This window comes from Bos javanicus, chromosome X, assembly GCF_032452875.1.
Source record: "Bos javanicus breed banteng chromosome X, ARS-OSU_banteng_1.0, whole genome shotgun sequence".
Classification (NCBI taxonomy): Eukaryota; Metazoa; Chordata; class Mammalia; order Artiodactyla; family Bovidae; genus Bos; species Bos javanicus.
The window spans coordinates 120,832,321-120,845,135 of record NC_083897.1 but is presented as its reverse complement, the minus strand read 5'-3'; the positions used below and the strand labels follow the sequence as shown (position 1 = coordinate 120,845,135).

Genomic DNA, 12,815 nt, shown 5'->3' with positions numbered 1-12,815 from the left:
CTAATTAAAAGACCATGGTTCAAGACTCAAACTGGATTTTGAGGGGGGGTGGGTTGGAGTCCTGGCCATGTGGATTTTAGTCAAAACCTGATGTGATAGGTTTCAGGTAGAGGAGATCTCCATGCCACCGCATCGGAAATTTTATACTATGGTCTGTTATACTGGTTCATAGGGCTAGAATTAAAGTCACGTTCTTCTGCATTTCTCTGCACCTAGACTCCCAATATCTTTGCTTTGGGTGTCCAAATCCAGACACTGTATGCCATGAATGCCTCCACTTTGTGTTTATAAAGTTCAAGTGAGTGTGTCTACAGGATAGGTAGAGAATGGACAAAGAAAGAAAAAAAATTGGGCTAAAAATTTTCTGGCTGCCTTCCAAAATATGGCTGTTCTGGTGCCTCAGAGGGTAAAAAATCTACCTGAAATGGCAGGAGACAGGGGTTCGATCCCTGGATTGGGAAGTTCCCCTGGAGAAGGGAATAGCAACCCACTCCAGTATTCCTGCCCAGAGAATGCCATGGACAGGGATCCGGAGGGCTACAATCCATGGGGCCACAATGAGTCAGACATGACTTAGAGACTGAACAACAACAGCAATCTCCTAACACTTCTTCTACTTTACCACTTCTTGCTGCAACTAGTGAAGCCCATGCATCCTAGAGCCTGTGCTCTGCAGTAAGAGAAGCCACCACAATGAGAAGCCAGTGCACCCCAATGAAGGGTAGCCCCTGCTCCTCGAAACTAGAGAACACACACAGCAGAAAGAACCAGCCCAACCAAAATGAAATACATAAATAATTTCTTAAAAAAAATAATCAGGGAAGCCACAATGGCCCCTGGGGTGAGAAGTGAACCATATTCTGCCCAGCAAGATCACAGGTGAGGGATGCCACAGCCATGTAAAGGCCATAAGGGAATTCAGTGACACTGGAAGGCCCTTATGAGCATTAGCCATTTCCTTTTCAGATGGGTAACTGTCCATTGCTGAAGACTCGCCCTTAGGATTCCAGCGAGGTCCCTTATGTCCAAGTCTTCCTTGCCTTTAGGAAAAACTCTGAACTTTGAAAGACTTGCCAGGTAGACTCTGCTGGCTTGGCAATGCTTAATTTGTCTACAAAAGCCCTTCCCCTTCTCCTGATGATACTAACCATCAGCCAGCCCCTGAGCCCTGTTCACAGGAACTCTTTCTGGGCAAAAGAAGGAGCCTCACGGACCACAGACCTCTTCTTCACTATACTCAGCATTGAACACCACAGCTCCCAGACCCCATCACCAATGCTTTGCCCTCTAACCTGGGGTTCCAGAACTCCTTAAACTCTACCCACCTCAGGAAGTCATAGGGCCCACCAGCTTCCATAAGAATCCAAGTTCCCTTCTCCATGCAGGATCTCAGTTGGATAAAACAAGATTAAGGAAAATTCTCAGATGACCCCAAAAAATATCTAGACAAATTTAGACATCTATGAGTTTTGAGTTAACCCAGAAGGACATTTATATCATCCTTGCTCAGACACTCTCACAGGCAGAAAGGACAACTATATACAGATTCTGCACTCAGCTGGGAGACAGCTATCACATGGCAAACTCCCAACCATTTCCCATGGGAACAATGGCTGTTCCCTGTTCAGAATCTAATTGGGAGTATAATACTTGAGCCAGGTTAGCAGCCAGGGATGCTTTGTCTTCCTCTTCCCCACCTGAACACTGGTGGTCAGAACACACCCAGAGAGGCTCCCTTTTCTGGCCAATGACCACCACTAGGTTTCCAGCCATGTCAGGACCAAGCAAGACAAAGTGCCAGCACAGGGTGGCATAGGTGCACCAAGATCTAAACGGTGACTACTGTAACCCAGGGTTCATGATGCCATATTTATAAAAAATAGCACTGTGGTTCCTGTCTTCCCTCCCACTCCATCGATTTTGCGTGGGTACTTATGGGTAACTGCCTGCACACTAGGAGAAAAGTTATATAACCTAAAGCTGTCCATCAACTTGTCAGTAAAATGACACAGGACACACATGACCCTACCACATGGCAGGACCGCTTCTGGTTTCCAGACAGCCTGCTCTCATCCTTCTCAGGAGTATAATTTTGCTCTGCCTCACTCTCTGATAATGAGTGATGTTGAGCATTTTTCATGTGTTTTTTAGCCATCTGTATGTCTTCTTTGGAGAAATGCCTATTTAGTTCTTTGGCCCATTTTTTGATTGGGTCATTTATTTTTCTGGAGTTGAGCTGGAGGAGTTGCTTGTATATTTTTGAGATTAGCTGTTTGTCAGTTGCTTCATTTGCTATTATTTTCTCCCATTCTGAAGGCTGTCTTTTCACCTTGCTAATAGTTTCCTTTGATGTGCAGAAGCTTTTAAGGTTAATTAGGTCCCATTTGTTTATTTTTCTTTTATTTCCAATATTCTGGGAGGTGGGTCATAGAGGATCCTGCTGTGATGTATGTCAGAGAGTGTTTTTGAATTAGTCCTAATGAAGTGGATGAAACTGGAGCCTATTATACAGTGAAGTAAGCCAGAAAGAAAAACACCAATACAGTATACTAACGCATATATATGGAGTTTAGAAAGATGGTAACAATAACCCTGTGCACGAGACAGCAAAAGAGACACTGATGTATAGAACAGTCTTATGGACTCTGTGGGAGAGGGAGAGGGTGGGAAGATTTGGGAGAATGGCATTGAAACATGTAAAGTATCATGTATGAAACAAGATGCCAGTCCAGGTTCGATGCATGATACTGGATGCTTGGGACTAGTGCACTGGGATGACCCAGAGGGATGGTATGGGGAGGGAGGAGGGAAGAGGGTTCAGGATGGGGAACACATGTATACCTGTGGCGGATTCATTTTGATATTTGGCAAAACTAATACAATTATGTAAAGTTTAAAAATAAAATAAAATTAAAAAAAAAAAGAACCTAGAAGGGCAGAGGGAAGTTTCATCCTCCTCCGTATTAGCTACATCTCACATATTTCTCTCTGTGTTCAAAATCCTTAATGAGGTATTCAATAACAATCTAATGGCTACAAATGTCATTAATGATTTTACTTGTATTACAATTACATATTTCTTTAGGCTTTTCTAATTTTTATTTATTTATTTACTGACCATTACCCTGCCCAATAGAGCAAAAGCCAGGTTTCCTCATAGCCTGTCCCTCCCAACAGCAAGCTTCCAGAAGCCTCTTAAACTCATTCTTCAGAGGGCAGACAGAAGAACTACAATGCCATATCCTCTAGAACGAAAACCAGAGTCACACTAAGCTAACCTAAATGATCATGTGGATCACACCTTTGTGTAACTCAAAAGCTACAGGCCAGGCTTTGTAGGGCCACCCAAGGTGGATGGGTCATGGTGGAGAATTCTAACAAAATGCGGTCCACTGGAGAGGAGAATAGGAAACCACTTCAGTATCCTTGTCTCGAGAACCCCGTGAACATCATGAAAAGGCAAAAAGATATGATACCAGGAGATCATACCAGGGGGAGATACCTGAGCCTCCCAGGTCAGTAGGTGTCTAATATTCTATTGGGGAAGAGCCCAGAAATAGCTCCAGAAAGAATGAAGAGACTGGGCCAAAGTCAAAATGACGCTTAGTTGTGCCTGTGTCTGGTGGTAAACATAGAGTCCAATGCTGTAAAGAACAGTAATACATAGGAACCTTGAATGTTAGGTCCATGAATCAATGGAAATTGGTCAAGCAGGAGATGGCAAGAGTGACCGTCAACATTTGAGAAATCAGACAACTAACATGGACAGGAATGGGTGAATTTAATTGAGATTACCATTGTATCTGTGGGAAAAAATCCATTAGAAGAAATGGACCAGTCTCATAGTAAAAAAGACTGTGAACTGCAGGTACTGGGTGCAGTGTGCACAAGGACACAATGATGTTGGTTCATTTCCAAGGCAAAGCATTCAGCATCACAGTAATTCAAATCTATGCTCCAGCCACTGATGCCAAAGAAGCTAGAGTCCAGTGGTGCTATGAAGATGTACATCACAGCCTAGAACTACCATCCCCCCAAAATGTCCTTTTCGTAACAGTGGACTGGAATGGAAAGGTAGGAAGTAAAGGAATAGCTTGCAGCTGAAGATGGAGAAGCTCTACATAGTCTGCATAAATATGACCCGGAGCTCACTCTGCCTCAGATCATATGCTCCTTACTGCAAAATACAGACTTAAGTTGGAGAAAGTAGAGAAAATCACTAGGCCATTCTGATATGACCTAAATCAAGTTCCTTATGGTTATACAGTGGAGGTGAGGAATAGTTTCAAGGGATATGATCTGGTAGGAAGACTGCCTGAAACACTAAAGATGGAGGTTCAGAACAAGGTATAGGAGGTAGTAACCAAAACCATCCACAGGAAAAAGAAATGAAAAAGGCTAAATAGTTGTCTGAGGAGGCCTTACAAATACCTGAGAATGAAGGGAAGCAAAAGGCAAAGGAAAGATATAGCAATCTGAATGCAGATTTCCAAAGAACAGCAAGGAGTAATAAGAAAGAATTTTCAAGTGAGCAATGCAAAGAAATAGAGGGAAAAAATAGAATGGGAAAGACTAGAGATCTCTTCATGAAAATTAGAGATACCATGGGAACATTTCATGCAAAGATGGGCACAATAGAAGACAGAAACTATAGGGACACAACAGAAGCAAAAGATTTTAAGAAGAGGTGGCAAGGATATACAGAAGAACTGTTCAACAAAGGTCTTTATGATCCAGATAACAGCGATGTGATCACTCACTTAGAGCCAGACATCCAGCACTGTGAAGTCAAGTGGGCCTTAGGAAGCATTCCTAAGAACAAAGCTAGTGGAGGTGATGGAATTTCAGCTGAGCTATTTCAAACCCTAAATGATGATGTTGTTAAAGTACTGCACTCAATATGCCAGCAAATTTGGACCACTCAGCAGAGGACACAGGACTGGAAAAGGTAAACTTTCATTCCAATCCGAAAAAGTGCAATGCCAACGAATGTTCAAAGTATCATATAATTGCGCTAATTTCACATGCAAGCAAGGGAATGCTCAAAATCCTTCAAGCTACACTGCAAAAGTATCTGAAAAGAGAACTCCAATATGTACAAGCTGGATTCAGAAAAGGCAGAGGACTCAGATGTCAAAATGGTAATCTTCACTGGGTCATAGAGAAAGTAAGAGAACTCCAGGAAAACTCCTACTTGCTTGACTATGCAAAAGCCTTTGCCTGTGTGTATCACAGGAAACTGCAAAATTATTAAATGATGGGAATACCAGACCACCTTACCTGCCTTCTGAGAAACCGGTATACAGGTTAAGAAGCAACAGTTGAAGTGGACAAGGAACAACAGACAGGTTCAAAATAGGGACACGGGTACATTAAGGCTGCATATTGTCACCCTGATTATTTAAGTTATATGCACAGTACATCATGAAAATTCCCAGATGGATGAACACAAGCTGGAATCAAATTGCTGAGAGAAATATCAATACTTTCAGATATGCATATGATACCACCCTTATGGCAGAAAGTGAAGTGGAACTAAAGAGACTCTTGATGAGAGTGAAAGAAGAGAATGAAAAAGCTGGCTTAAAACTCAACATTCAAGAAACTAAGACATGGGATCTGGTCCCAACACTTCATGGCAAACAGATGAGGAAAAAGTAGAAACAATGGAAGATTTAATTTTCTTCTCCAAAATCACTGTGGATGGTGGATGCAGCCATGACGGTGGTGGTGGTGGTTTAGTGACTAAGTCCTGTCTGACTCTTGTGACCCCATGGGCTGTAGCCTCCCAGGCTCCTCTGTCCATGAGATTCTGTAGGCATGAATACTGAAGTCAGTTGCCATTTCCTTCTCCAGGAGATCTACCTGACACAGGAATTGACACCACATCTCCTGCACTGCAGGCAGATTCTTTACCAACTGAGCTACGAGGGAAGCCCCAAATTAAAAGATGCCATGAAATTAAAAGACACTGTTTCCTTGCAAGAAAAGCTATGACAAACCTAGAACATGTAATAAAAAGCAGAGACATCACATTAGTAAAAGAGGTGTGTCTAGTCAAAGCTATGATTTTCCCAGTGGTCATGTGTGGATGGGACTGCTGGACCATAAAGAATGCTGAGTGCTGAAAAACTGATGCTGTTTAATTGTGGTGCTGGAGAAGACTCTTGAGAGTCCCCTGGACAGAAAGGAGATCAAACCAGTCATTCCTGAAGGGAATCAATGCTGAATATTCATGGGAATATCTGATGCTGAAGTTGAAGCTTGAAACTTTTGGCCACATGATGGGAAGAGCTGACTCATTGGTAAAGACCCTGATGTTGGTAAGATTGAAGGGAAAAAGAAAAGGAGGCAGCAGAGGATGAGTTGGTTGGATGGCATCACCAATTGGATGGACATGAGTCTGAGCCAACTCCAAGAGATTGTGAAGAATAGGGAGCCTGGCGTGCTACAGATCATGGGCTCCCAGTCAGAGATAACTGAGCAACTGAACAAAAGCAACAACACAGAACTGCAAAACAACAAAAGTAAAATATATTGTAAGCAATGGACAGTAGGTAATAACACCATATTGGTATCAGTTGCTCAATTTTAACAAATGAACTTGTATCAGTTGAACCATTCCAAGATGTTAATAACAGAAGATGCTAAGTGGAGGAAGAGACTGGCTCTATAGGAACTCTACACTGTCTGCTAAATTTTCTGTAATCGTAAATCTGTTCTTTAAAAAAATACAGAGGCTTAAAAGACAAAATGTTCACCACTCATTATGAAAGAAATGCAAACCAAAGCTACAATGATGCATCACCTCACACTTGCCAGAAAGACTATCATAAAAAAAATCTAGAAACAATAAGTGATGAAGTTGCATGGAGAAAAGAGAACCCTCTTGTACTTTGAGGGGGAATGTAAATTGATATAGCCACTATGGAGAACATTATGGAGAGTCCTTTAAAAACTTGAAATAAAACTACCTGATGACTCAGCAATCCCAGTACTGGGCATGCATACTAAGAAAGCCATGTATGAAAAGATTCACGGACCACACTGTTTATTGCAGCACTATTTACAATAGCTAGGACATGGAAGCATCCACCTCAACTTCCACTGCCAGTTGAATAGATACAGAAGTTGTGGTAGATATATACAACAGAATATTACTCAACCCTAAAAAGTAACAAATTTAAGTCAGTGGCAGTGAGGTGGATGCACCTAGAGTCTGTTTCATGGAGTGAAGTAAGTCAGAAAGAGAACAAAAAGTATTGTGTATTAACACATTTAAATGGAATCTAGAATATGGCAGTGATGAATCTATTTGCAGGGTAGGAATAGAGACAAATGTAGAGAAAAGACATGGACACAGCAAGGGTTGGAGACAGAGGGACAAACTGAGAGTGGCTATGACATATATGCACTACCGTCTATATAAGAGAGAGCTAGTGGGGAGGTGCTCTACAACAGAGGGAGCTCAGACTGCTATTCTGTGACAACCTGGAGGACTGAGATGGGGGTGGCCTGAGGGATGCTCATGGAGGGGAATATAAGTATACTTAGAGCAGCTTCATACTGTTGTACAACAGAAACTAACACACTATAAAGCAATTCTCCTCCAATTAAAATTTTTCATAAACGCTCTACTCATTTAAAATGCAGAAACAATCTGGACAAGAACACATAGCCAGTACAGAGTTATATACAACAATGCCAAATGAATAAGAGACAGGAACAATGAAGAGCAAAGATAACATAAGAATTTATCCTCAAATTAAAAATCTTAGGATACACGCACAGAAAATATTGAAACATATAAATAACTTCAGCTATCTCGGATCACTATAGCAAAATCAGGAGTCTGGCCTGGAAGAATCAACAATTACTTAGACCACGTAATAGAAAATACACCATAAATAAAAGCAACCATACCAAAAAAGCGTACCTACAAAGAAACCTCAGAACGATGCATACATTCCACATAGAGGCAACAAGAAGAATTTCCTGACAGTCTTAGGAGAAAGAAGTCTCAGAAGAATAGTATGTTATGTGTATTCATGAGGAGCAGATATTGTAAGACTGTCGATGTTTCTTAACTCTTTACAGATCTACTCCAGTCAGACCAGCTGAGACCACAATCAAACATGGGATGCTGTTTACTGAACCCAGAATAAACCGTGGAAAACTTATACAAGGAATAAAGACAACTATTAACAGAAGCCATAACACAAAACTAAATAGTGCCCGAGGCAAAATAAGTCTCTAATGAACTGACCCTCTGAGTGTCAAGGTGAGGGAGTCCTCAGAGACTGACAAGGGCTGTGCAGGCTACAAGGGAAGAAGACAACAGGATCAGCTGGAAAAGGCTTTAAAGTTCAGCTCTTGATTCTTCCACTGTGCCCTGGGGCCATGAATCGCTACAGCCTCACTAAAGGAATCTGAGGTAGCATCTCACAGCTCCCATGCCAAGACCCTGGGGAACCAGTTTGAGTTGGATGTGGCAGCATGGCCCAGAGGTCATGAAAAAACCAGCACAAACTTTGTTAGTGGATGACAACTGGCCCTTTTAAGTGATCACCTTAATAGACTATCATGCAGGGACTAAAAGAGAAAACTTAGTATCCCAAAAATTGTACCAAAGGACAGAAATTCACCTCAGAATTTTCGAGCAATGCCCCTGCAGTCGACTAAGAGCCCATAGTGAGAACCGTCAGGCTAAGGAGCCCCTTCACTTACTCTGCTGGGATGGTGTGGGGCATGGTTGGGGTCAGAGGTGGATTCATTCAGAAAGGGAAGGATTTCCAGGCCCTGCCAGCAGTCAATATGAAGATCCTGAGTGAGATGTGAGGGGTTCACACCACAGAAGGCAGTCTTCCATTCTTCCCTCTCAGCTCATCTTACCTGCAGCAGCCATTTCCTGGAAGCCTCAGGCAGAAGGGCCCAGAGGAGATGTACGTGCACTTCTCACCAGGAGTCTCGGAACCTGATGTCTTTGATGGGAGGCCTTGGCCTCAGGTCAGCAGATGGGACGTAGCCCACCACCTACAGGGGTCAAGGGAAGACATGGAGAGTGGACGGAGCCTCACTCAGCTCAGAAGTCGGGGCCTGAAAGTGCCCTCACTGTCATTCTCAGGAGCCCCAGGAAGCCTATTCAGCCAGGCCAGAAACAATTCCTGCTGGGTTGCTGACAGAAGCTAGAGCTGGGAGGGAGGCCTGTAGACTCCGCTTGGTACAGGGAAGGTCTCAGGATCCGCGACGATTCAAGGAAAAGTCCACATGCCAATCCTCCGGGAAGCTCCCCCAGAACCCCGCCCTCCCTGGCCCCACCTCTGCTGTCCACCGGGAACACAGATCCACATGACAGGAAGTGACGACAATGCAACACGCTGAGGCTGCTGCCGTCTTAGAGAACTGCCGTTTAGGGTACCTAGATGGAGGACTCCCAGGTCTCAACAGGTGTCCAAGTGTGAGGTGACGTGAGTTACAAGTGTGGGACACACGTCCAGCACGCCCAAGCCTTTCCCTCTGAAAAGAGGGGGCCGGACAACCCCCGGCCACTCTGCCCCTGCTCTCCCCTGGAAGATTCGGGCCTGCATCTTAAGCCCCAAGTCCATCCAATTCACCCAGGTGGTCTCTGAGAGGAAGGCTTCGGTCCGGGCCTGGTGGACTCCAGTTCTGCTCATTAGAGGGAAAGCCCCGAGCCCTGTAGCTAAAGGAGGGACCGTCGGGAAGTACTGAGGGCCTCCACACCCTAGAACGGCAGCCACGCGAAACCGTCCCCCCCCCCCCAGACTTGGCCTCAGAGCATCCGGGTAGGATCTGGGCAGCTCTAACTGCTGCAGGTCACCCTCATTGTGATCTCGGATGCGGGACACTGAGGGAGGAGGGCACCTCGGTCCTAGGGGTTGGTAGCTGGTCAGTACAGGGAGGATGTCAGGGCTCAGGAGGAGCCAGGGTGAGGACCATCCTCGCGGACACACGGGCGAATCAGGACCCTCCCCTGTAGTCAATGCTTACTCCCGGCCAAACACAGGGAAGGAGGGCTGCGGTCTGAGTGGGGAGGTTAGAGCTTGCATACAGAAGGGCGGGTCCCGGGACCCTTAGGTGGGAGGCTGAGCACTCCCTCCTCTCCTTCTCCAGTCACAGGGAAGGTGGCAGCATCAGCCTTCAGAGCAGAACAGGAATTGGGGCGGGTGCTAGGGGGTCATTCCCCATTTTTCATCCTAACTCTGAATGTGAACTGAAAGGACATGCCTCCCCTGCCAGCCCCCATAGGCCCGCCTCTAACGCCCAGGCAGGGATGTCTGGCTGTGCCCAGGGCTCACTCTCACTTCTTCCTCAGGGGTCTCAGGGGACAGGCTGACAAGGAGAAGAGGAGACTTGTGGGTCCTAGAGCAGTGGACTCAAGGTCACCTACAAAGCGGACTTCGTTTAAACCCGGGATGACCCTCTCTGGTGTAGGTGCTAACAACATTTCTTTTTCCTTCCTCAAGGCCACTCAAAGCCTGCCTTCCTAACTGCAGTCCCGCCTGCGGTCCCTGACTTGTGTCATCATGCCTCGGAAGCACAAAAACAAACAACATGCCCATGGGAAACGCCACCAGGTCCAGGGGGACACTCAGGAGGCCCAGGCCAGTGCTGCTGCAGCCCCAGGAGAGGAGTGCCCCTCCTCCCCCTCTTCTGCCCCTCAGGGTTCTCCCCCGAGCTCCCCTACTGCTGGCGATCGCCAGGAGCTTCAGGGAGCCATGGCCCCTAGCTCTCCTGTTGCAGAGGCTTCCTGTGCAGGATCTGAGGAAGGTGCCCAGGGCCCCAAGGAGGAAAGTGCATATGCTGCCCAGGCAGCCCTGCTCGCTTGGAGCATTCGCAAAGATCCTCTGATGAGGAAGGCCAGCATGGTGATGGATTTCCTGCTGGAGAGGTACACCAAGAAGGAGCCCATCACACAGAATGGCATGCTGAATGTCACTGGCAGGAAGTACAAGCAGTACTTGCCTGAGATCCTGAGCAGAGCCTCTGAGCGCGTGGAGCTGGTGTTTGGCCTGGAGCTGAAGGAAGTCGACTGCAGCAGGAACATCTACACTCTCGTCAACAAGTTCAGTCTCGGGGTTGAGGAAGGTGCAAGTGATGAGGAGGAGCTGCCCAAGTCTGGTCTCCTCATGGCACTCCTGGGCATCATCTTTATGAAGGGTAACCGCGCCAGTGAGGAGGAGATCTGGGATTTCCTCAATGTGTTGGGGATCCATGCTGGGAAGAAGCACTCCATCTTTGGGGAGCCCAGAAAGCTCATCACCAAAGATCTGGTGCAGAAGGGGTACCTCAACTACCACCAGGTGCCCAATAGTGATCCTCTGGGCTACGAGTTCCTGTGGGGCCCGCGAGCTTATGCTGAGACCACTAAGATGAAGGTGTTGGAAGTTCTGACCAAGATCCAGGATAAGGTCCCGAGTTCCTTCCCAGACCTCTATGACGAGGCTCCGAGAGGTCAGGTGGAGAGAGCAGGGCTGAGAGGCATGGCCAAGGTTCCAACAATGGCTGAAGCCAGTGCCCCTACCAGGGCCAAGTCCTATAGCTCCTCCCATATCTAGAGAGGGGTTAGGGCACTTTGTTCCCTTTGTGTTGGAAGAGAACCATCCACCTCTTAAATAGCGCGGGGTAGTAGGGGTCGGGGGAACAAAACCCATATGTTCTTCACAGTTTTAAGTAGTAAGGGAGTTTAGGTGCAGGTTTAACAAAATATACATGTTTTCCTTTTATCCATATGAATAATATCTAGTCAAAAGTAGATGACTTAGGTAAGGAGATAGAGGTTTTTTGTATTTTTAAATGTCACTACTCTTCATAAGGTTTATTTTGCTTCAGAATCTAGGTTTGTTAATGTCATGGATGTCATGTTTACTGCTGTTAGGTTTAAGAATAAGAATTCATTATTTATAAACAAGTTGAAAAGACTTCAATATTTTCCTTATGGTCCAGAACAAGGTAACATAACATTGGAATATAATTTTACTTGGAAATGTGTCTAAGAACCCAAGAGATAAGTATTTGGGATCACAAAGCTTTCAGAGTAAATGCTGGTTTATTCTTTGTCTTCTTATCTGTCCTCTTTCCGTGTAAAAGTTAATAACATGGATTAGATTTGTTTAGCTTATTCATACTGTATGGCACTTAAATCATAATAAAACAGAGTCTTTCCTCATTATTTCCTTTTTATCCCAAATTAATTGACCATCTTCTGTTTAGAAGGCTTTCTTACAGTACTGGGTTGGTAAGAAAATGAAGCCCAGGCACTGCCCATGGAATTCTGAGTCTAGCAGCAGGTAACATATAAGGAAGGTGGTGAGCTAACTCTAAGGAATAAACAAATCATAAATTTAAGTGGGGGAGGTGTGGAAGTGGAGGTTCCAGATGAGAGCAAGCAAGTCGAAGTTACATGATTAAGGTGGCACTGGGTTTTGGGAAACGTCTAGTTCCTTGGTGGGAGGTCATTTTCAGTCCAGATGCATGATGGGCTAGATGAAGCTGTGGGAGTGATGCTAGACACTCATATGATGGTTCTCAGAGGTGAGGCTGTAAATCTGGAGTATATCTAAACCATGTATTCACCATTGTTTGGGGATATCCGAAAACCATAGGGAATGGAAGGGGCCCTGTGCACTTGAGCCAGGGCAAGTGAACACTCACACAACATGTTTTCATCAAAAGCTGTCCAGAGAGTTTCTGAGAAATAAGGGTGATACCCATTGAAGCGAGATGCCAAGACATCACTGGTCTGTCTCTTTTTCTGGGATGGGAGCACCAGAACATGTTCTGTTAAACGGGCAGTT

The 12,815-nt window shown here is 45.2% G+C and overlaps 1 protein-coding gene across 1 annotated transcript; it reads left to right on the top strand.

Annotated features, from left to right (window-relative positions):
- Window positions 1-10,054: 10,054 nt before the first annotated feature.
- Window positions 10,055-12,130, top strand: LOC133242889 (melanoma-associated antigen B17-like). Its single transcript, XM_061409113.1, has one exon. The coding sequence runs from the start codon at window positions 10,545-10,547 to the stop codon at window positions 11,574-11,576; it is 1,032 nt and encodes a 343-aa protein (XP_061265097.1). The 5' UTR covers window positions 10,055-10,544; the 3' UTR covers window positions 11,577-12,130.
- Window positions 12,131-12,815: the final 685 nt, after the last annotated feature.

Coding starts and splice junctions, on each gene's coding strand:
- LOC133242889 (XM_061409113.1), top strand. CDS start 10,545: ATGCCTCGGAAGCACAAAAACAAACAACATGCCCATGGGAAACGCCAC.